The 26,129-nt window shown below is 34.0% G+C and overlaps 1 protein-coding gene across 2 annotated transcripts in view; it reads right to left on the reverse strand.

Annotated features, from left to right (window-relative positions):
• Positions 1-26,129, reverse strand: part of LOC136033342 (WD repeat-containing protein 47-like) — a 150,249-nt gene that overhangs the window by 103,700 nt on the left and 20,420 nt on the right. Inside the window, exons 2-3 of one of the 2 annotated variants that reach the window (XM_065714141.1) lie at positions 19,685-19,959; positions 9,454-9,723 (exon numbers count right to left, since the gene is read on the reverse strand). In XM_065714141.1, the coding sequence (XP_065570213.1) occupies positions 9,454-9,695 (242 nt within the window). In that variant the 5' untranslated portion in view covers positions 9,696-9,723; positions 19,685-19,959. Of the gene's footprint in view, positions 1-9,453; positions 9,724-15,360; positions 15,449-19,684; positions 19,960-26,129 lie in introns of those variants that run through there. The other variant, XM_065714136.1, reaches the window with a different exon arrangement.

Raw genomic sequence — 26,129 nt, forward strand, 5'->3', positions numbered from 1 at the left:
AATGTAATAAATACAATAATTATCAACGCTTTAAGGAATAAATATCAGTATATGTATACTAAAGTGATAATCCACAGCCTCTTATTTCAGTAAAGTGCAAATTGTGTCCCGGTCTTAAGAAGATATGGGGGTTGTCAAAGACATAATTTCCAGACCTTTCAACTACGATTAACAAAATAGCTGTATCAATATTGATTTGTTGTGTTTTGGGAATTGATGGGCGTGAAGAGGGCGGGGAGCTTGTTGACCTCCAATCACTTTTGACCAATAAAAGGGCACTAGTCCTATCAATTTCCAATTGAATGAGGCTTTTTCAAAGTTTCTACGACAACAAATGACCAACTCAAAATTTATCTCAGATGCATTTCGGAAAAATACGAGGTTTGGGGAGATATCAATCCTTCGATCACTCTCAATCTTAAAAAGGACACTAGAGCTTATGATTACCAATCCGATGAGCCCCCTTCGAAGTTTAAAAGATCATCCTTTCTATATAAACCTTATGTGCCTCAAGGGCATAACTTACAACTTTTGGCCTGAGGACTATTGAAGGGGGGAGGGGGTATTGTCTTTATAGATAGTATTTCTGGACCTTTCAATTACGTTGAACATAATGGCTATCTCAAATTTTGATTGAAAGTGTTTGGGGAAATGTTGGGCGTCAAAGGGGAGTTAGTTGTCCTCCAATCACTTGCGACTATTAAAATGGGCACTAGTCCTTTCAATTTTCAATCGAATAAGCTCTTTTCGAAGTTTCTATGACAAAAGATGGCCATTTCAAATTTACTATCAGATGCGTGTCGGGAGAATAAGAGGTATGTGTGTGTGGGGGGGGGGATATCCATCCTCCAATCGCTCTGAATCTTAAAAGAGCACTAGACCTCATAATTACCAATCAAATGAGCCCCTCCAAAGTTTAAACGTCACCCTTTCTATATATACCTTATACGCCCCCAGGGCATAAATTACAACCCATGCCCTGAGAACTCTGGGAGGGTTGTCGTCTCCATAGACATAATTTCTAGTCCCGAAGTTTCTAGGAAAACAAATGGTCGTCTCAACATTTCTATCAGATGCATTTCGGGAGAACACGAGGTGGAGAGGGGGGTGGTATCCACCCTCTCATTACTCTGAATCTCAAAAAGGGCACTAAAACTTCTGATTAGGAATCCAATGAGCCCCCTCTGAAGCTTATACGATTATCTTTTTTATATAAACCTTATATGCCCCTTGGGCATATCTTACAACCCTTGCTCTGAAGGCTGTAGGGGGTCGTCATCCTCAAATACATTAATTTCAAGCCTTTCGACTACGTTGAACAAAATGGCTATCTCAAAATTTCGATTGGATGTGCTTGGGGAAATAGTGGGCGTAAGAGGGGGGTTAGTTGACCTTCAATCACTTTCGATTATTGGAAAGGGCAATAGCCCTTTCAATTTCCAATCGAATCAGCCCTTTTCAAAGTTTCTACAACTCCGTCGATACGAAGTGCCCTGGTCTAAAAAAAAAATATATCTATATATATAAAAATAAGTTGTCTGTCTGTGGATGTGTGGATGGATGTGTGGATGGATGTGTCAGGTGACGTCACCTGAAAAAACTGGATCAGGTGACGTCAAAACTGAAAAAACTAAAAAAGGCAAAAACTACAAAAAAAACTAAAAACTAATAAAAAAAATAAAAAAGCTAAAAAACTAAAAAAACTAAAAAAAGGCAAAAACTACAAAAAAAAACTAAAAAACTAAAAAAAAAAACTGAAAAAACTTAAAAAAGGCAAAAACTACAAAAAAAAACTAAAAACTAATAAAAAAAGTAAAAAAGCTAAAAAACTAAAAAAACTAAAAAAACTAAAAAAAGGTAAAAAACTAAAAAAAATAAAAAATAAAAAAAAACTAAAAAAAAGGAAAAAACTGAAAAATAAGCTAAAATAAAGGTAAAAACCAATAAAAAACTAAAAAGAAAAAAAGGAAAAAACTAAAAAAAATTTTCATCTAAAAAACTAAAAAAAACTAAAAAAGGTAAAAACTAAAAGAACTAAAAAAGAAAAAAATAAATGACGAAACTCAAAGAGAAAGCGACCAGGACAAAAGGAATGTTCGATTAGCAATCAACAAAGCACCGGGAAGCACCGGGACACAGGGAGTATGAATGACGACCAGGACATAAGTAAAAAAAAAAATTAACAAAACTAAAAAGAAGTTAAAAACTACAAAAAAACTAAAAAGAAAAAAAAACTAAAAACTAATAAAAAAACTAAAAATCTAAAAATCTAAATAAACTAAAAAAGAAAAAAAAAGGAAAAAAATAAGGGAGAAAAACAAAACTAAAAAAGGAATGTATATACAGACCGGTACACCGGGATACAAATGACGACCGGGACACAGGGAATATAAATGACGACCGGGACACAGGGACACAACTACAACGGGGACACCGGGGGAAACAGGGGGATATAAATGACGACCGGGACAAAAAAACTAAAAAGAAAAAAAAACTAAAAACTAATAAAAAAACTAAAAAATCTAAAAATCTAAATAAGCTAAAAAAGAAAAAAAAAGGAAAAAAATAAAGGAGAAAAACAAAACTAAAAAACGAATGTATATACAGACCGGGACACCGGGATACAAATGACGACCGGGACACAGGGAATATAAATGACGACCGGGACACAGGGACACAACTACAACGGGGACACCGGGGGAAACAGGGGGATGTAAATGACGACCGGGACACCGGGACAGGGAATGGTCGATTAGCAATCACCATCAACAAAGCTCAAGGGCAATCATTAGAATCATGAGGTATAGATCTGAATACAGATTGTTTTCCCATGGACCATTATATGTTGCATGTTCAAGAGTCGGTAAACCTGACAATCTATTTATATGCAAAGACAATGGGACAGCAAAGAATGTTGTATATTCGCAAGTTTTACGTAGTTAAAACCATATATATATATATATATATATATATATATATATATATATATATACTAGCTGTTGGGGTGGCGCTTCGCGCCACCCCAACACCTAGTTGGTGGGGGCGCTTCGCGCCCCCCCCAAGCCCCCCCGCGCGCGTAAGTCGTTACGCGCCATAATAGTTACGCGCCATTGTAGTTGTGTCCCTATGTCCCACCTGTGAATATAGATATATATATATATATATATGGTTTTAACTACGTAAAACTTGCGAATATACAACATTCTTTGCTGTCCCATTGTCTTTGCATATAAATAGATTGTCAGGTTATCCCCCTGTTTCCCCCGGTGTCCCCGTTGTAGTTGTGTCCCTGTGTCCCGGTCGTCATTTATATTCCCTGTGTCCCGGGTCCCGGTCATCATTTGTATCCCGGTGTCCCGGTCTGTATATACATTCGTTTTTTAGTTTTGTTTTTCTCCTTTATTTTTTTCCTTTTTTTTTCTTTTTTAGCTTATTTAGATTTTTAGATTTTTTAGTTTTTTTTATTAGTTTTTAGTTTTTATTTCTTTTTAGTTTTTTTGTCCCGGTCGTCATTTATATCCCCCTGTTTCCCCCGGTGTCCCCGTTGTAGTTGTGTCCCTGTGTCCCGGTCGTTATTTATATTCCCTGTGTCCCGGTCGTCATTTGTATCCCGGTGTACCGGTCTGTATATACATTCGTTTTTTAGTTTTGTTTTTCTCCTTTATTTTTTTCCTTTTTTTTTCTTTTTTAGTTTATTTAGATTTTTAGATTTTTTAGTTTTTTTATTAGTTTTTAGTTTTTTTTTCTTTTTAGTTTTTTTGTAGTTTTTACCTTCTTTTTAGTTTTGTTAATTTTTCTTTTTACTTGTGTCCTGGTCGTCATTTATACTCCCTGTGTCCCGGTGCTTTGTTGATTGCTAATCGAACATTCCTTTTGTCCTGGTCGCTTTCTCTTTGAGTGTCGTCATTTATTTTTTTCTTTTTTAGTTCTTTTAGTTTTTACCTTTTTTAGTTTTTTTTTAGTTTTTAGTTTTTTTAGTTTTTTACCTTTTTTTAGTTTTTTTAGTTTTTTAGCTTTTTTATTTTTTTTATTAGTTTTTAGTTTTTTTGTAGTTTTTGCCTTTTTTTTTAGTTTTTTGTCCTGGTCGCTTTCTCTTTGAGTGTCGTCATTTATTAGTTTTTTCCTTTTTTTTTTAGTTTTTTATTGGTTTTTACCTTTATTTTAGCTTATTTTTCAGTTTTTTCCTTTTTTTTTAGTTTTTTTTTATTTTTTATTTTTTTTAGTTTTTTACCTTTTTTTAGTTTTTTTAGTTTTTTTAGTTTTTTAGCTTTTTTACTTTTTTTATTAGTTTTTAGTTTTTTTTTGTAGTTTTTGCCTTTTTTTAGTTTTTTCAGTTTTTTTTTTAGTTTTTTATTGGTTTTTACCTTTATAGTTTTTTTAGTTTTTTAGCTTTTTTATTTTTTTTATTAGTTTTTAGTTTTTTTTGTAGTTTTTGCCTTTTTTTAGTTTTTTCAGTTTTGACGTCACCTAATCCAGTTTTTTCAGGTGACGTCACCTGACACATCCATCCACACATCCATCCACACATCCACAGACAGACAACTTATTTTTATATATATAGATATATATATATATATATATATCTATATTCACAGGTGGGACATAGGGACACAACTACAATGGCGCGTAACTATTATGGCGCGTAACGACTTACGCGCGCGGGGGGGCTTGGGGGGGGCGCGAAGCGCCCCCACCAACTAGGTGTTGGGGTGGCGCGAAGCGCCACCCCAACAGCTAGTATATAATAATAATACATTGTGCCCACATCACTCTTTACTTAGGCAGCGCTGTTGCGCTGCAATAGGAATCACATAGCCGAATTTAAACTGGTAGAAAATTCCATACGGAGGCACAACATAAAACTGTATTAAAATCTGTCTGTGTAGCAGAACCGTGCAAAAGTTTTTTATAATAATTTTACAGAAAAATTTTGCGTGGATGGGAAGGTGGATTATTATTCTACTACACGGAAATTGTGAATAAATTTTGGTCTTCTATGGAATTGAAGCCATCCTTATCCTGTTACAACTACTACTACTAACAACTCATTGCAGCACCAAGCCGCTTGAGGCCAACACAGCTTCGTTTAGTCCTCCTTCATCCTAATCTATTCAAAACCTACCTTTTTACAACCTCCCAGGAAGTTCCTATTTCCCTTAGCTTCTTCTTTACGACATCATCCCACCGCAACCGCGGACGACCTACTTTCCGTTTAGCCCTAGATGGTTATACTCTTGAATATAGACGCATATTGATACCATATTCTATTAAAAGAAACTTTTCGTATTATATTTTGTTGTGACTGATTGTTTGTTTAAATATATGTATTTCAAGGCCTTTTTTTCTGCTGCTAATAGAAACGGTAACTTTTTCTGCTGCCAGGAGGAAAGGTATATTTTTTTCTCAGTTATAATGATAAATTGTTTCACCCAAGTAGATTTTTTTACTCCTGTTTTCCTGTTTCCGGTTACTATGCATCTATGTTGGCTCTTCACTAGATAACAAAGACAAAGTTCCAAGATAAATACCAACACGTCAATTAAAACTTTAAAAAGCTTCTAGGACGTCTATAAATCATCTAGATTTGAATATATATCTGCTTTTTATCCATTTCTTTCAACATCCTAGAAACATTGCAAAATTTGGTAAATCGAATAGCCACCAGCAAGCACAGATAAACGTTTCTGACTGAATTGAGGGATCTTCCAGATTCAAACTCCCAAAAGAAATAGCTTCACATATCAAAGAAATGGAAATTTCACAAATGTTAAAGCATATACAAGCATATAGTTCGTGAAAATACTTTAGCACACAATACAGCTTACTCCAATGTCCATTCATCCAGAAATTTCAACCCCCTTATTTCCGGAAGTCCTGCCGCATGTCTAATTATATTTTATTCAAAGAAGCAGAAGCTAAAAATTAAAACCATTAGGTGTAGAGCATATTTATAGAACTAACACATAAAAGCTTTTCTATTAATATAAATATTTACACAGATGGGTAGGTATAAGGTGAAGAAGCACCACAGCTACATGAATCCCCTCTCTGAGTCTTGACTTAGCAGCTCACCTCTCCAGAGGCGGTTTTAGAAAAAGAACATAGGGGGTACTTGCCCTGGGAGCAGATATTTTAGGGGCACAAAATTTCAAACAAATAATATAATGGTTATAATAATTTTGTATAATTTTAACATTATTAATGAAGTAGAGGGCGCAGTTAATAAAGGAAAATAATTAATAAATAATTAATTCATTAATAGAATAGAAAAGAATTAAAAATAACAATTATATTAAATAGTAATGGTAGCCTCCCTGTACAAATGGTAGCATCCCAGATCCACCATACTTAGGCTGCTTGGCAGGTATCCCACATCCACATCCTTCTGGGGCCTTACTGATTTTCATTCTTCTACGGGGTTTATAGATTTCGTCAGTTAATAACGGTTGATTGTCATGGAGGACTGTAGACTGTAGTTGCAACAAACCAGTAGCAGAAGACATATAGGAATTAGCTGACACTGTCTTGGCATTCAGGATGTTCAAGGAGTATCTCTTCCTTCTCTCCCAAACATCTGCCTAATCCTAAATTAGGATACCAGCCTCTGATTTAACTGTATCAATAGTGGAGTAACGGTGATCACAACATCACCAACAGCAGGGGAATGGCCATTGTTTAATAATGGGCAGATGAGAGCTTTCTGTCACAGTCAACGTAATGGTGAAGATCGGTGGTTTTCCTTGTGACAAATTGTCTAAGGCTTGTGACTTTTGATGATTAGCATTAAACTTAAAAAAATCTTGCATATTTGGAATCAGCACAAAATACCAATTCTTTTCATGTATCTATCGTTATTAGAATTCTGTTTTTTAAAGTTTCGGTTACTAATAGACAGGTTTGCACCTTACTTACACTTTGTAACTACAAGCTGTTTGATTTATTTGTCAGATAAAGACAACGAACTGGATGTTAAATTCATTTTGGAACAACTTGTAGATGTTCAAAGATGTATAAGGTTAATATGTGTACATGGAGTTTTACATATGAAAATAAAAATACCACACAATAATCCTACTTACTGAATAAGATACTTCCCAAAAGAGGTTGAAATATTTTTCAGGATGGAATAAAAAATGTAATAGCAGTAGAAAAAAGGAACAATTTATATTTCAATTAATTACCATTAATTACAGTAATGTATACAAAAAAATCTGAGTTTTTTAAAGAACACCAAATTATGCTGTTAAAATAATTTCAAAAGACAAGAATCAAGCAAAAGACGATATACACGATTCAATTTCTGATTCAAACATTTTACTAACTATGATAATTGCTGCCGTTTTAATTTCGGTTCAAATTAAATAAAAAAAAACAAGTTTTTAAATGAAAGTCAGGAGCGACATTAAAATTTAAAACGAACAGAAATTACTCCGTATATGAAAGGGGCTTTTCTTCCTCAACGGCCCGCTCTGTACGCTAAAGTTTGACTCTTTCTCTTAGCTCTACTTTTTAAAAAAGGATAATGTCTTTTTTTTAATGTCTTTTTATTTAAAATGTTTTTTTTATTTAATTTCTGGACGTTTTTTAATTCATGCATGTTTTCATCTTGGCTCTCCGCACATAAACAATTAAGACGAAATTTTGCATATTGGTTTTCTTTTTGGCTAAATGGCTTTTTCATAATTCTAATCGGAAGATTTTGAGAAAAAAGGAGAGAGGGAGGAAGCCTAGCTGCCCTCTAATTTTTTGATTACTTAAAAAGGCAACTAGAACTTTTAATTGTTTTACGAACATTGTCATTGGTAAAAAATATACGTAATTTACGAATTAACTTACGTAACGAACTTCTATGTTCGTATATTTTTATTGCGTATATGAGGGAGTTCACCCCTCGTCGATACCTCGCTCTTTACACTAAAGCTTAAATTCTGTCCCAATTCCTTGAGAATGACCCTTGAATCACAAAGGCCGTAGAATAAATAGTTGAAATTACTAAAAATACTTTCGCGTAAAGAGCGAGGTATTACGAGGAGGTGAACCCCTCATATGCGCAATAATTTCTCCTCGTTTTAAGTTTTAATGCTGCTCCTCACTTTCAGTAGAAAAAACTTCTCATATTTATTTTTTCCTTGTTTTTTTTTTAAATAATGCAAAAAAATCCTGCGCCCCCTTCATTGAAAGTCTCTTCCCCCATGATAAGTTTTTCCATGGAAAGATCCTCACACGTAACCCCCCCCCCCCCCCACCTCAACTCTCCCTCCCAAACCAAAAAAAAAAAATCCCCCTGAAAACGTCCGTACACTTCCCAGTAACCATTACTATATATAAACACAGGTCAAAGTTTGTAACTTGCAACCCCTCCCAGGGAGACTGCAGGGTAGTAATTCGTCCCCAAAGACATAGTTATTAGGTTTTTTGACTATGGTGAATAAAATGGCTATCTAAGAATTTTGATGCGGTGACTTTTGGGGAAAATGAGCGTGGGAGGGGGCCTAGGTGCCCCACAATTTTTTGGTCACTTAAAAAGGGCACTAGAACTTTTAATCTCCGTTAGAATGAGCCCTCCCGCGACATTCTAGGACGACTGGGTCGATACGATCACCCCTGGAAACAAACAAACAAACAAAAAAACAAATAAACACGCATCCGTGATTTATCTTCTGGCAAAAACTGCGAAATTCCACATTTTTGTAGATAGGAGCTTGAAACTTCTACAATAAGATTCTCTGATACGCTGAATCTGATGGTGAGATTTTCGTTAAGATTGTATGACTTTTTAGGGGGGTGTTTTCCCCTATTTTCTAAAATGAGGCAAATTTTCTCAGGCTCGTAACTTTCGATAGGTCAGACTAATCTTGATGAAAGTTATATATTTGAAATCAGCATTAAAATGCAATTTTTTTTATGTAGCTATTGGTATCAAAATTCCATTTTTTAGAGTTTTGGTTACTAGTGAGCAGGATTGCTCCTTACTACAGTTTGTTACCACGAAAGATGCCGTTCTTGTTGTGTCTAGAAATATAACCAAGACTAATGAAAAAAACTTTTTCACAATTTATAGTTTATGAACATTCTTCTACCAAACTGGTTGGCTGTCTTGGAAATTCTGCTCAATAGTATTTTGTTCAAGCCCAAACTTTTATTTTCCAATAAACAAAATGAAAGAAACACCAATTCAGAGACCTGCCCAAAAACGGGCACCAACATTTTGACTATTCATCTGAATTATTCATCTCCCAATAATTTACAGAATGCTTCAGGAGGAGTGAGCGTTGTTGTGTTGGCCTCAGACAACTTGGTACTGCAGTAACTTGTTAGTAGCAGTAGTAGTACTAGCAGCAGTAAGTGCTATACCAGAAACAGCATGATTATAGAAAAAGTAACAAAACGGTATTGTTGTTACTTATGCTGAAGCTCACTTGCACAAAGTAGTTGGTTTTAAAAATAAATTACCTAAATTTCGCTGAATTGAAACTCTCAATAGCTTCCAGGGGATCAATAAAATCAAGGACGTCATCCCACTGTCCATCAAGGATAAGCTGGCGAAAGAATAACAAATCATCAGAATAGCAGCCATTTATTACGCCAGTCTCTCTCTCTATGCTTTGCTGGGAGATGTGAAGATGCCGGCTCTCTAAGAATTCAAGAATCAAAGTGACAACATCTTTCTCTGCTATATATATGCTTGGCATCATACTTGGTATTAAAATAACCTCAACCAACCTAAAATAAAATGATTCTATGTCATAATACATTATCTACAAGCACTATTAGACACCATATTAAATACATTACCTACTACAACTATTACATTATATCAGGCCAAACAGGTTGAGGTAATGTGTCAATAAATGGTGTTATTACATTTTGATGTGGTATCTGTGAGTTTCTTTTCTTAGTGTCCAAAATAAAACAATTTACTTAATATACTTTACATTATAAAATTTAAGTAATAAAAGTGGGACTTCTAGAATCAGAAGAAAATAAGGGTTCTATTAAACTGAGAATGAAGCTGAAACTTTAAAGGGATAAATATTCTCAGGATAATGGATCTTTTCAAAAAAAAAATTGTCACTGTTGGTAAGGCAATCTACTAACAATTTGAAGTGGCCAAATGAATAATTTTAAGACAAGAAAATAAGGATTCTATTAGCCTGAGAATGAAGCTGAAACATTAAAGGGGTATATATACCAAAACAGGATCATGTGTCTTTCCAACAAAATATTCCTGTATTTAAGTCAATCCACTAATAATTTGAAGGACAGAATAATTTTAACAATAAACATGCCAACGCATGAGCTTATTTTATAATAAGATCTTAGGGTTATGGTTACTTATATTTTTAGATAATTTTACCAATTCTTTCACTGTTTTTTAATACCCAGTTTATTGCCAGTAAATAATAGTGTATGTCTTTATCAACAGCAATCAAGAAAGATACACTTTTTAGAGCTCACAGATGATATATTTCTTTTTTTTTTACCTTTTTTGCTGATTTTTCAGATGCATTTATTAATCTCGAAATTGGTTTTGGCAAACTATTAAAACTACATAGGCTATAAATATGTAGCTCTTTTTCACTAAAAATCAAAATCCTGTATTTTTCCTAATATTTTAATATGTATAAGGTTCCATTTCCTTAATTTAAAGGATCAGATTTCAGTTTTGATGCCTTTAGTACTTTAAGGTGATGTTCATAATGTCTGCTTCACAAATATACTGTTTTATGACATCTTTACTAAAAAAGATGTAATACTGCTTGCAACTCATTTCAATGACAAATCTTCATCACATCATCCACATCTATCCTCTGGTAACCATGAGCTAATAGAATTCATCCCTGCATCAAGAAGGAAAGAGAAATACACCATCTCAAAGAATCTTCATAACTGCAGGAAAATCTGCATAAAAAGCAGTTTTTCAGTTGTAGACCTGTCAAAGAATACATATGATATTCTTTGACAATCTTTAGCTATTTGTACCTATGTTAACATAAGGGTACCAAAAAAATATAATAGTTCTTAAACAAAAAAAAAACAATTCAGACAGCTGGGAAAAGAATACTTGGTGTGTCTTGTGTGCTCCTCATGATGCAGGTCTTGATTGGGTTGCAGTAATCAATGAAACTAAAGCCACCAAGAGCTTTAACAACTACTCAGCAGTGTTATAAAATGAGTAATTTTAAGCCCATGTTCTATGGAACAAAGACAAAATTGGCCTTAAGACTTTGCAAAAAACCTAATGAAGTGATATTTTTATAAGGTGCTAGGCAGGCTAGTCAATTGTCATGACCCAATACTGCTTACAACTCTTTTGAATGACAACTCATCACATCATCGGCAACTATCCTCTGGCACCCATTAACTAACAGTATGAGTAACAGTATCTATATTCATACCTGTTTAGAGGAGGAAAGAGAACAAAAAGGAAGGAGATAGTCTCAAAGGGTCATCATACCAGGAGAGAAACTCAGTTTAAAAAGCCTTTATTAGTTGTAGATCCTTGAAAAATAAAACATATGAGATTCTTGAATTTTTTTTAGCTATTTGTACCTAATTTAACCACCAAAGAAACATTATGGGATTTTAGTCAAATAGAACTCAGTTTAATTAACCCTACCATGTAACAAGTTTTAAATAACAAAAGTTAATAATTTATATACAAGAAAAAATAGATATTTTAGACAGCTGGCAAAAGAATGCCTGGTTTGTCTTGTGTGCTCCTCAGGATACAGGTCAAGGTTGGGCTGCAATATTCAATGAAGCTACAGTCACTGAGAGCCTTAACAACTACACAACAGAGTTGGAAAATGAGATAGTCGAAGCCCACACTATTTAGTCTGAAGACAAAACTGAAATTAAGAATGTACAGAGACCTAAGAGAGTGACAGATTTATAAGGTACTAAGCAGGCTAGTCAACTGTCATCACTCAAGATTGGTTAACTTGGAAAACTTTATGTGCTGTTAGTGCTACAAGTTTTGCAATTTCTCATCTTTCTGCTTGTTAATTTCAAAGAATGTATGTTCCCCGGTGTCCCTTCTGGCATAAGTGCTGTTTATAAAAGTGGAATGAAAACTGCTGAAAACTTGAACGATTTTCTAAAACACTTTCAAAGGCACTCACAATGCAGTTGTGCCTCACAGATGTTTGAACATGAAAAAACAGGTCATTCACATTAGTCTGAAATCTGCTAAATTTAATGGGCTAATAATCCTTAAATTCCCACTGCACACAGTTTACAAGATTCAGTCCTTAGATATGTCTAATTTTGAAGCACTACAAGCTCACTATAATAGAGCTGCTGACATGGGGGTACCTAACTATTCTGGAAAGTTCACCTAAATTGAAAAAATTTGAGAGATGCTTGGAAGTAGTTTTCTACTGGTTTACACACCACAAAACATAAATTTTGGCTACAGGCGTTTCTAGAGTCTATCCTTTCAGCCCTGATATTTTTATCAATGACCAATTTTTGAGCTCCAGTCCAGTAGGCTACCTTTAAATTTCATATTTTATGCTTCTTTTCAACATGATAGTCATTGCTCTGACAGTGCATCTCCACATCCATTGATGGACCTATACATAACCTAAATAATACTGTTATTTATTCCAACAAATTTGTTTACAAAATAAAATTTTGCTATTAAAACTAATGAAAATAATAATTACCATAAGTTAAGAGTATAAGCCTACAATTGATTCAGAGGAAAAGAAAACATGTTAAGTGAACAATTTCCACTTCATAATATAAAGAATGATTTTAAACCCATTGATAAAGCTAAAAAAAATCTAGTCTGCTCAAATAAAAGGAGTTGTAATTCAAAACAAAAACAGGAGAAAAAGAAAGGGTAAAATTCTAGTTTAATTACTTTTGGCTGTCTTGGAAAGGGGTTAGGTTAGGAAAATGAAACTTTCAGGGATGGGTGTAAAAGCTAAAGTATGTCACGGGAAGGTATTTTGAAGCATCTACCTCTGCTCCCTCTCCCTCTAGTGGGTCCTGACCTTTAAAAATATGTGAGTCATAAAAGTAAAACCTTGCAAAATAGATCTTCTGTTTGAGTGGAGTACAACAAAATTGTTTTCAGCTTTACAACTTTGCTCAATCCCAATTTATAAGGTTTTAAAGATATGCAAATACATTTCCTAAATTTTGAAAAAAAAAATTGATATGGCACAGAATTCTACTCAAATAACAGGAATTGCATTTTCAGAACTAACAGCAGAGAAAACACAACTGGTAACTGAAAATTAAGGCAAAATGTTGTTTTGTCAAATTTTCAATAGGTATACCCCTGTCATATAGGCAAATTTCAGGACCCTCTACAGGTAGAATTGGTGGAGGTGGGTACTTTAAAATAATTTTCAAGGATATACTTTAGACTGTAGACCCATCCCCAAAAGTTTTGTTTTTCCAACCTAACCTCTTTCCACAATGGGTTTTAACAACTTAGAAATCATAAGAGGGTTGAGAGGTTAGCTTGTCTTTAGCCTATCTTCCTGGAGTTTGTTTTTGACCATGGCTTCATTACTGAAAGCTTTAATTTCCTAACTTAACTAATTCCCAAGATAACATGAAGCAGTTTGTCTAGAATTTTATTTCACAAGTTTAGCAAAAAAGGATAGGCTAACTAAATCTAATAGCCAAGGTATTGCAAAACTGATGGGCCTAATATTAAGCAAGTAAGACAACACTAGACCCTTAAGGTCCAAACTGGCAGTGCTGATATCCATTTCATGGCCCTTCAGCCAGGAAGTGCAATGGGGGGTTGGGGGCCAACCATCCTGTGTTTTCATACAGCCTTCCTGCTTCTTCCCCAGATTTCTCCAGGTAACCGTTTAGAGCTGGGTTGACTCTGGCTGAGTTTACAGAGTCACAACACTGAACCCCATCCTAAACTAAATAACTGGTCACAACTGGGATTGAACCCATGCCCCTTGGACACAGAATTCCCATACCAGCACGCCAACCACTCAGCTGGGCCAAATATTAGGTCTATCTAAAATATTAAATTCTAGTTAATTGATTTCCTGCTATCTCAAAAAGGGTTTAGGTTAGGAAAATGAAACTTTCAGGGATGAATCTACAAACTAAAGTATGTCCTGGGAATGTATTTTAAAGCAACTACCTCCACTCCTTCTCCCTCTAGAGGGCCCTGACTTTTGATGACCTTTACTAATATGTGTGTTATAAAAGTGAAACCTTGCAAAATAGATCTTCTGCTTAATTGAAGTACAATAAAATTGTTTGGTAAAATTCTAGTTAATTGACCTTTTGCTATCTCAGAAAGGGTTTAGGTTAGGAGAAATGAAACTTTCAGGGATGGGTCTACAGGCTAAAGTATGTCCTGGGAAGGTATTTTGAAGCAACTACCTCCACTCCTTCTCCCTCCAGAGGACCCTGACCTTTGATGACTTTTAGAAATATGTGTGATATAAAAGTGAAACCTTACAAAATAGATCTTCTGCTTAATTGAAGCACAAGAAAATTGTTTTCAGCTTCATAACTTTGCTTATTTCCATTTTATTAGGTTTTAAAGATATGCAAATACATCTTCTAAATTATCAAAAAAAAAACATTGATATGGGTCAGAATTCTACTCAAATAACAGGAATTGCATTTTCAGAACTAAAGGCAGAGAAAAACCAACCAGTAACTGAAAATTAAGGTAAAATGTTGTTTTGACAAAATTTCCATAGGTATAGCATGTAGGCAAATTTCAGGGCCCTCTAGAGGGAGAAGGAATGGAGGTAGGTACTTCAAAATACCTTCCTGGGACATGCTTTAGTCTGTAGATTCATCCCTAAACGTTTCATTTTCCTAACCTAAACACTTTCTAGGATAAAAAGAAGTCAATTAACTAGAATTTTACTAATTGATTTCAGCTTCATAACTTTGCTTGATTCCATTTTATAAGGTTTTAAAGATATGCAAATACATTTCCTAAATTCAGAAAAAGAAACATTGATATGGCTCAAAATTCTACTCAAATAACATGAATTGTATTTTCAGAGCTAAAGACAGAGAAAAAGCAGCTAGTAACTAAAAATTAAGGTAAAATATTGTTTTGCCGAAGTTTATATATGTATACATAGGTATAAAATTTCAACCTGTCATGTAGGCAAATTTCAGGGCCCTTTAGAGTGAGAAGGATTGGACGTGGGTACTTTAAAATACCTTCCCATGACATACTTTAGCCTTTAGACCCATCCCTGAAAGTTTCATTCTCTTAGCCTAAACCCTTCCCAAGATAGCAAGAAGTCTATTAACTAGAATTTTACCGGCAAATTTATTGAAGGATTGAAAAAGAAAGCTTTCTTAACTGAGGAGAAAAACTACAAAAAATTCGGTTCAAGGTACCAATATATCTAACTAATTTCGTCTGACAATGAGTTGGGATTTCAAATGGAAACGCTTCGAAACCAGTGTTTTTTATTCCTTCCTGTTTCCATCGAGAATTTTCATAATAATACAAATGAAGGACCGAAAGTAAATGAAACGCAGGGATATCCCGTATGGGGATATCACGAAAAAATTTGATAAATAATTAATGAATATTAAACTGACAAAAGGATTAAATACCGTTAATTTCAAAATTTAAATCAGTTTTTTTCTTGTAGAAAAATTACTTGATTGGACGTAGCTCTATTAGCCTCAGGTGCGATCATTAGTTGTACTTGTTAGATAAATTACTATCCACCCCATTGTCATTCTTTTACGTAATCTAAATTGTACATCAACTAGTAACTTATCATCCTCCGAAAGAGCATCGTTCTTTACTCAGTATATTGAAACAGTTTTTCAATATAATGCAAACACCGACTTACAATTATTTAAATTTGCCTGATCACAACTTATCAAATCGCTGTGAATTGTAATGCCTTTATTTTGCTCATAATAAAGGGGGATGTACTTTTGCATTACTTAATTTAGGTCTGAATCACATGGTGCAGAAGGGGTAATCATAAAAACCTTTGGATAAGACTCATTCATTTAAAAACTGAAAATTTTTGCACCCTACCTAAGTTTAAAAACCATTGATGGCCAGCCAGCTATTAACCTGTGCTGTTTCTTAGCCAAGCCAGTGGCAGCTGCTAATAATATTGGATATAAATCTTAATGCGCCAATTAACTTTCAAAAATTCAAATAAATATGACTCACCCGATGAAATTGTGTTTTCAGTCCTTATGGACAGGACTGTAACTTCTCCATATTGTCAACTAATTAAAAATTGGGTTTATAGAAGAAAAACGGGTTGAAGCTTTAATGTATGTGCACCTCTGAGCACAGAGGTGCAAAAAGTTTTTCAAGAGGAGTTTAGGAGGGTCTGAAAAACAGCAAAAATATCCTATGTCAAATCAATGTGAAATTTTTTCTGCGGCACTTGGGTGTAGAGTAAAGCGACCTGCAAGAAAGTATAGTGGGCTGCTCCACACCCTCCTAACTGAAAAAAAGGGACAATCTGATATCTATTTGACCAGTTTAAACATTACAAGTATATCCTTACTAATTTGACTGGAATACAAAAAAAAAAACGAAAAAAAATATAGATTACCCTAATTGGCCTTCTTTCAACAATGGTCAAAAATAGGCCAGCAACCTTTTTTTCTAAGCAGCTTGACTTCGTTAAAGAATTGCCTGACAATTTTGCATGGCTCTAATGCACTTTGTTTGTGTATTAGAGACAACAGTTGAAAGAGTTGATATAATGTTTAATCTGACGTTACAGCAGATAGAGTATGTGACAAATTGAGCTTCTATTTACAAGCTCTTCAAAAAAGGATTTGACCAAACAAACTGAGTTGGATTTTGTACAGACGGAAAAAATACTGTGGTGACCATTATTACAGTCTATCAGCAATCATTGTAGCTAATGGATCGACAAAGTTTAAATGTCATATTTGTCAAGGATTTGACCAAACAAACTGAGTTGGATTTTGTACAGACGGAAAAAATACTGTGGTGACCATTATTACAGTCTATCAGCAATCATTGTAGCTAATGGATCGACAAAGTTTAAATGTCATATTTGTTTTTTATATGCTCAGTATGCTTGCCAAAAACTGCATAAAGGCCTTAAGGATCTTTTTCGAACTACAGCTGGTCGCTTTAGACACAGTGACAAACGAACTCATATGTGCAAGTAAGTATATAGAAAAAAAAAGAAAAGAAAGTTTGGTGCTTTTACCAAAACCTGATTGCTTTCTTCCCAACATGCTGCAAGAAGCCTGTTGGAGCAATCAAACATGTTGGCACTTTAAATGAAAGAGTTAGTTGTTGAAACTCCTCTCAAAGTATTAACAAGGTAACACCAATGCCGAGATCTCCCTATCAATGGATATTGATGGAATTTGTGAGGACACTTTCGAAATGAATTTAATGCAGTTGTTCAAATTTAGCATCCTTTTTTAGGTTAGATAAAGAATTTCAATAAGCATTGAAGATTCCCTGCATGAACTTTCTCACATTAGAAACCAAAAGAAGATAAGGATGTTGACAAGATAAATGAAGGTAATTGCTTTAACTGTGGGCCAAGTGTATTTTGTCCTTAGTATCTTGGTTTGAATGATGAAAATCACTTTTCTAATAGTCCTTGGTATCTTGGTTTTAACGTTGAAAGTCACTTTTCTAATTTCAAGTATGATCTCCAGTTGGCTAAAAATAGCGAAAGAGTGAAGTATGTGGCTAGTAATTTTTACAAAGAAGTTGTGTTACAAATTGGAAATAGATTCCTTTTCTATGGTGAAAATTGTAAATTTGTTGATCTACTGAATGTAGATCACACAGTTTCCGGTTAAATTAAAACTTTTTAGCCTCTTTTTACATCATTTATACTTCCATCAAAGAACAAAGCAATCATTTAGACAAAAAGAGAAAGAGATAGATAGAGAGAGAGAGAGAGAGAGAGAGAGAGAGAGAGAGAGAGAGAGAGAGAGAGAGAGAGAGAGAGAGAGAGAGAAACAGAGAGAGAGAGACAGAGAGGTGAAAGCTGGGTTTAAATCCCCCTCCAGTCAAAATCAATGAGAAACATAAATCTCAAGATAGATAAAACTAACAAAACTACGGCTAGTAGAAGCAAAAGACAAATTAAAACGACGTAGATATTTCCCATACATAAAACAAGGTTTCTTCAACGCTAGAAAACAAAGGCAAATTCTAAACTTACCTAAATTAAATAGAATCTAAAACTAATAAGTAAAAAAGAATACATTCATATATAATTGTTACTAATGTCATTGAGCACCCCAGAAGCTAAATAGTGTTGGTTTTATCTGAATTGACTGAATATAATAACACGAATCTGAAATTAGTTATTCAGTTACAATATAACGCTCTTGATTACTTCTACTGCTGCAGTTCTCCGAAGTCTTGTATTTACTCTAGTCCCCTGGGGATTTCTTAAGATTTTATTGCCTTCATTAGCTATTGGTTCACTTTTAAGAAGAATGTTATAAATCGCATCAAAATTTAAATTACCTGTTTTTATCTGTATTGAAAGATAAGCAAGAATATATTTTTTATTTCAGTGCTTCCCTGTCGCACTGTGTCAAGCCTTTATCGTTAGAAATAGCCTTGGCATCGTCCAATTATACGTAATTATCAAGGTGGTAGAAGCCGTAAATCATCAAAGCCAAAACAAAATCTTCAGAAGGGCTATTAAATTTTTAAAGCTTTATATATTGATTTCTGATGCTCTATAAATAATTTAGAGACATGTTAGCAGTTTTGGCTGATGTAAAAACTACAAAGAGAACAAGGAGTATTATGCACACCCGTACCCAAATTGCCCTGAGTCCCGTCATCTCCAGAATTTAAAAACCTGCTTAATGGTGTGATTGACTAAAAGCTTATATCAATGCTGTATTTACATTAAATTTGCTAAATCTTTTGTTGAAACACAATTTCTTGAAAAAGAGTGTAAAAGGTCTGAAAAACAGCAAAAAAAATACTGTATTAAATACGTGTGAAATTTGTTGCCGTCAGTACTTGGGTGTAGAGTAAAGGGATGTTCAAGAAAGCATAGTGGGATGCTCCACACTCTACCACCCGAAAAAATGGGAAGAATCTGATATTCATCAGATCAGCTTAAACATTACGAATATATCCTTACTAATTTTACCGGAATGCCAACGGAAAAACTGAAGAAAAAAAATATATAGATTGCCCTAATTGGCCTTCTTTTAACAATGGTCAAAAATGGGCTAGCAATCTTTTTTTCTAAGTAGATTGACTTCATGAAAAAATTGCTTGACTCATTAAAAGATTACTGCTTTTTTATGATCCTAGATAAAACCAAAAATGTGAGTGCTGATAAACAATTAGCAAGTTACTTCAATTTTTCTAATTCGATAATCCTGCGATGTATTCCAAAAAATATTATCAACTACTGAAATTCCAACTTCTATTTTCACTGAAACCCCACGATAACGAGTGAAAATTTAGATAAATGCTGCTATGTGTAGGTTTTCTGTATATTGTGAAAAGCAAATGGCTGACTCTCTTAATTAACAAAGTATCAAGAAAGATTACCCTGTTATTGTTTTCAAGCTCCCTGCAAATTTATTTTTTATTAAAGATATATAAATTTTCCAGAAAAAAATTTAAGGACTCAAGTTCCATTGACCTTAGTCCTGTTTATTTTCTTCATCTTGAGATTTCTCTTTTGTTTTTCTCATGGCTTACCAACTCAGTTTTAGATCTTTGATTGTGACTACTTCTGACTGTTTCTACTTGCGTCTGCGATTACATCCTTCAGCGATTGTGACTCCTTGCAACTGCAACTTTTCGTAACTGGAATCGAGATTACAACTACTTGCAACCATGACTGTCACTGCTTGCGATTATGACTACTTTAGAAGCAGATGCTTACATCTGAAGCTACTTGAGACTGCGACAGCTTGTGACTGCAACTAATTTTGACTTCGATGGGAAATACTGGTGAGTTTGCCCTCAACCACCTGCAATTGTGACTACCATTACTGCTACTCCAATTGTAATCGTGACTGAGACTGCTACTACTAGTATTACTTAATATGCCAAATTTTAGGAATGGCTAAGTTTAATAAGTTGACAAATTTAGGGAATGCTGGAGAGACGAGTGTTCAACTAAGCAAAAAAGACACGGTGGGCATCCTGGATGCCAAAGGGGCAAATCAATAATAAATCAGCAGCTTCTTTTGGTATTTAGCTAAAACTTCACGAAATTTTGAGGGGGTATTGAACTAAATCAAAAGACACTATATGTGTCAAGGAGTTAAAAATGGTGTGGGCCATTGTCACATGAATAGGAAGGCTATTAAATAAAAATATTCAGACATTGTCCAGGGGGTACTAAAATATATCAAAAGACTCGATATGAATCCAGGTGCTCTAAAAGTTTTTCTGGAATACATAAGAAATTGGAATGTATAAGAAATTATTAAAATATATCAAAAGACTCGATGCGAATCTAGGTGCTCTAAAAGTTTTTCTGGAATATATAAGAAATTTCCAAGGGCATTAAATTGAAACTTTCAGAAATTTTTTGCGAGGTGTTGGACTTCATCATAAGACCCTAGGTGCATCCAGTTTTTCAAAAGGGTGCCACTATATTGATCTCAGGAATGGCTACGAGTATCAAGTTGAAACTTTTAGTGAATACTAGGGCAGATATTAGACTAAATTAAAAGAAAATATATCCAGGATGTAAGAACAACTTATATTCCATATCTAAAGAATATTTAAGAGCATGAAACTGTGATTTTAAGAAAAATGTTAAGGGGATGTTGAGCAAAAGGATATTGCACGAATGGTGGTTTTCAAAAGAGCGTAGCACCAATATTTCAGGGACAGCTAAGATTACGAAGTTGAACTTCCAGGAAATAGTTGTTTGTCATTTACAACTAAATCTAAGGACACCATTAGCATCCAGGTTGTCAAAACTGCATGTTTGCATTATCTAAAGAATATTTAAGGGTGTTAAGCACGAAACTTCAGAGAATTTTGAGGGGATAGTTGAATTTAGTAAAAAAACACTACGTGCATGTTTGTTGTTAAAGGGGTGGACATGCAGTACATCAGTAACGGCTAATGGTCATTAGTTAACACTTTCAGGGAAAGTTGCGGGGATTTCGCACAAAATTAACATTGTGTAAATGGAGTGTGCAATATTTTGGAAACGGGTTAAGTCAAAACTTCCATACTATGTTAAGAGGGATGTTGAAATAAACTAAATGCTTTATGTGCAAACAGAAGCAGAAAAGAGTTTATCTGCAATACTTGAGAAACTCCAAAGGTGTTCAGTTGAAAGATCCAGAAAATTTTAAGTAAGATGTTATGGTAAATCAAAAGACAATAGGTGTATCCAGATTGTCAAAATGGAATGTCACAAGTATCTCAGGAACATTTAACGGTAAAAGTAAAAACTTTTGGATAATTTTAAGGGGAATGTTGAGCTTAGTAAAAAAAATACTATGTGGACCACAGTTGTCGAAAGAGTGTATAGGCAATATCGTAGGAATGACTGCTGGCATTTACTTGAAACTTTCAGAGAAACTTGAGTGGTAATTGAACTAAATCAAAAGATACTATATTCAACAAAATTTTTAAAATGGTTTGCAGTATCCGTAGACAAGTAAGGCTGTTAAGTAAAAGTTTTCAGCGAATGTTAATGGAAATAAATAAAATACATTATTTAAAAACAGGTTGTCAAAGGGTCGTGTCTGCAATGCTTCAAAACGGCTGGGATGTCAAGCTTGACTTTTCAGGAAATGATGAGAGGGATGTTGAACTCAATCAAAACACACATTGTTCACCAAGGTCTGAATAAGATATTTTTAACACCCCACCTTGCAAATGGTCTTAACAAAGTTATAAATATAAGAATCAGTAATATAAAAGCTGAGTGATGCGTGTGCTATGCGTTCTTTCCATTTTCATTTATACGTAGTCTTTTGAGGATTTTCACAAGATGATTTTTGGATTTTTTAGAGTATTTTTGAATTTCATTCAAAAGTGTGCCAAAACTTGGTTTTCAGACCTGGCACAATTTATGCCATCTTAATACTGAATACAATCAAAGCCAACGCTCAGATGGCATTATCAGATGGAATCCCTTTTTTATTCCTCAGCCAAAAACCTGAAAAACTGAAAGAATATTCATTGTACTAGCCAGTTAAAAAATATTGGGCAAAACAGACAAACATAAACTAATAATAAAAGATTGTCTTAAAGACCAATTTTCTAAGAAAAGTAAAATGACATATTAAACTTAAGACACGCAGAAGAAAAGTCTTATAATCAAACAAACTTAAAAATTTACAGTCAAAGAATAATCCAAACTCCAAACAAATAGAGATTGAAATGTATAATCCATTTCAACATAAAGATAACAGATACTAATACACACGAATGGATAAATCTTAAAATGATTACAAATTAAATATAATACTTAAACCAAACAAAAATTACTTTAAACACTAGTTTGGCTATTTTCCCCCTCCCCTCCACTACCACAAAACTTCCAAATCTCATTGCATAATATTCAATTTACTGAAAACATAGTTATTTTAGGCGTTTTTTAAATACGGAACACGGAAACACGAAAAACCAAATTATCATTGTCGAATAAAATCTCGAATCCTTGAGATATCCTAAGATTAAAATAGTTTTATATTAAACATTTAGTTTATTGTTATTTTTTCTTTCCAGTCTGCCATACAATAGTCCACATTCTTTCCAATAGGAATTTCCTTTTTCATCAATCTTTTGAAAAAATAAACTGTATTGTTCAAAATACATCAAGTTTTCAATTAAACGCAGATTTCGCAGTAGGCTTTAAAATGCTTACAGTTAGGGATGGGGGCAATAGCCAAACTCCCGTTTGTAGCAAGTTTGGATCCCTCCTAACATCCTTAACATCCTTAACATCCTCTTAGCATCCTTCTTAGCATTGTGTGGAAGTTTTGACTTAATCCGTTCCCAAAATATTGCAGACTCCATTTTTACAATCTGTATACACAATATTTGTTAATTTTGTGCAAAATCCCCGTAACTTTCCCTGAAAGTGTTAATTAATGACCATTACCTGTTCCTGAGATATTGCATCTCCATCCTTTTGACAACAAATATGCACATAGTGTTTTTTGACTAAATTCAACGATCCCTCAAAAATTCTTTGAAATTTTGTGCTTCACACCCTTAAATATTCTTGAGATACTGCACACATGTAGTTTTGACAACCTGGATGCTTATGGTGTCCTTAGATTTAGTTGTAAATGACAAACAACTATTTCCTGGAAGTTCAATTTCGTAATCTTAGCTGTCCCTGAAATATTGGTGCTACGCTCTTTTGAAAACCACCATGCGTGCAATATCCTTTTGCTCAATATCCCCTTAACATTTTTCTTAAAATCACAGCTTCATGCTCTTAAATATTCTTTAGATATGGAATATAAGTTGTTCTCACATCCTGGATATATTTTTTTCTGATTTAGTCTAATATCTGCCCTAGTATTCATTAAACGTATGAACTTGAACCTCGGCACGCTTTATTTTGTTACTTTCTCTTTTAGCCACAACCCTGTCTTTACGTTGCTCTTGTTTGGCATTATTTCTTTGAGCCGCAAGTCTGTTTGATTCCTCGGCACGATTTGATTCCTCGGCTGTTTCTTCTGCCATTGTAGGATTTATACTAAATATTCTCTTTGAATCGCAAGCCTTACATACGTATAATGACGTCATATACAAAGCCTTACATACTTATAATGACGTCAACTTATAATGACGTCATATGCAAACAAACAAAATACAAACATGACGTCATAATTCTCAATTTTATAATGATGTCAGTCGACAAACAACTTATTTTTTGGTATTATCTCTTTGAGCCGCAAGCCAGTTTGAATCCTCGGCACGATTTGATTCCTCGGCTGTTTCTTCTGCCATTGTAGGATTTATGCTAAATATTCTTTTTGAACTGCAAGCCTTATATACGTATAATAACGTCATATACAAAGCCTTATATGCTTATAATGACGTCAACTTATAATGACGTCATATACAAACATACAAAATACATACATGACTTCATAATGCTCAATCCTTATAATGAAGTCAGTCAACAAACATGACGTCAGTCGACAAACAACTTATTTACATATATATAGATAGATATGCCAATGACGTATATGTGGCCATAAGAGATGCTCCAAGGTCCATTTGTTGCAATTTATGTCACCCAGATGAGTTGCAGCATCCTAATTTAATATATATCAAACAAAATGTTGATTTATTTGAATTTCCTGATGATAGTAAACTTACTTGTGCCAAGTGGGATCAAAATAATTTGGTAATAAGGCTTCAAATACTGATAGACATAGCTTATGAGCGGTATTAAGCAAATTGTCTCGCTCTAAATATTTCTAAGTCAAAAGTTTTGCTGTTTTTCCAGAACTGGCATGCAAGTTCATGGTTTGAATATTATTCCAAGTATTAAAAGGATATTTCTAAATCACAAAATGGGTTTTTTAGGTTTAAAGGACTCCTTTTATGCGAAAATCTTTCATTTAAGAACCATATTAGCCTTATCCGATTAAAAGTGTCAAGAAACTTAAGCATAATACGTGAGCTAAGTATATGTTTCCTGGATGTATTTTAAAACTTCTTTATAATTCTCCCATGCACCCGTACATGAATTACTGTTCTATTGTTTGGATTAGTACTTTCCAATCCCTATTAAAGTGACTTTCTCTTCTTCTTGAAAAGGCCCGTCAGTTAGTTTTAAATACGAATAGTACGTGAAAACAAATCTCTCCTTAGGCTCCGTCCACAGTATTTCCTATCTTGAGCTAATGTTGTTTATAAATATCTTCATGGTCAACTTCGAGTTACAACCCCGAGTTTACGTAAATCTTAATCAAACTCGCTGCTCTGAATTTTTAAATATTATTATATCTCCAGCCATGGGGTAAGATTTTAGCTCTGTATACGTATATAGTAGGGTTTGGAACTCCCAACCGAAGAATATCAGTGATTGCCACTCAATCAGGGTCTTCAAAAGATGAATGAAAAGTCAGCTAGGATAATTTTTCTTCTTATTCTTCTTTTTTACAAGTAATAACAGTAATATATATTAGTTGGTCAGTTCAATTGAGTGTGAATAATAAAAAAAGGGGTTTGATGTAATTATTTGCATTTTTCTGTTTTTCTTTTTGTTTATTGTTTTTTTCCTCTCCGTGTTTATTTCCCTTGCATTGCATTACGAATCTCAATAAATATGATTGAAATGTTTTTCCCTACGTCCACAGGCCATGGATCCTTCTTTGGGGGCTTTAAAAGAGATACATGTATTTATTATTTGATATTGACAAAGTTCAAGTCGAAATTAAAGTTAATTTAAGTACGAAATATAACAATGCTGTCAGAGATGATTCTCCTTTACTTCCATAAACTAATGTTCTTTTTAAACTATAACAGCAAGGAAGAACCAGTGTTAATAATGGAATGAAATGAGTTCTTCTGACTAAGTATTCCTTTAAGATATGCTCTAACCAGTTAGAAATGCAAGGACTTTCTCCATGGAAGGTGCTAGAGCATAAACAGATGTAATAGCAGGATGAAAAGAAACATATATTCCTGGATAGGAGGAACCTGCCAATGAAAAAATTTATTTCAGAGAAGAAATTGAGTCAAGGGAGGGGGCAGTCCCATTTTAAGACAATTAAGAATAAGTCGTCAAAATCATAGGTATGGAAGAAGTGAGGATGTTCTATGAGTAAGAAAGAATCTAATGCTAAGGAAAACAAACGCATTGATTATTAATATATAGTTTGAGGCCATCAGCAGTCTAAAATATAAAAGATAGGGGATTCTAATCGCAATAGAGTCTCTAAAAGATCATTTAATTCATAGGTACGACACATGGTATTACAAACAAATTTGTTTTCATTTCAAAACATTTGTGAACAATTACCTTAATCAAACAGTTCGGGGCAACGAACCGTAGTAAGGAGTGACCCGGCTCAATTGTAGCTAAAACTCTAAAAAAAACGGAATTTCGATACCAAAAGCTACATCAAAAGAATCGCATTTTAATACTGATTTTAAATATATAAGTTTTATCAAGTTTAGTTTTACCCATCAAAAGTTC

Source organism: Artemia franciscana, chromosome 1 (assembly GCF_032884065.1).
Source record: "Artemia franciscana chromosome 1, ASM3288406v1, whole genome shotgun sequence".
Classification (NCBI taxonomy): Eukaryota; Metazoa; Arthropoda; class Branchiopoda; order Anostraca; family Artemiidae; genus Artemia; species Artemia franciscana.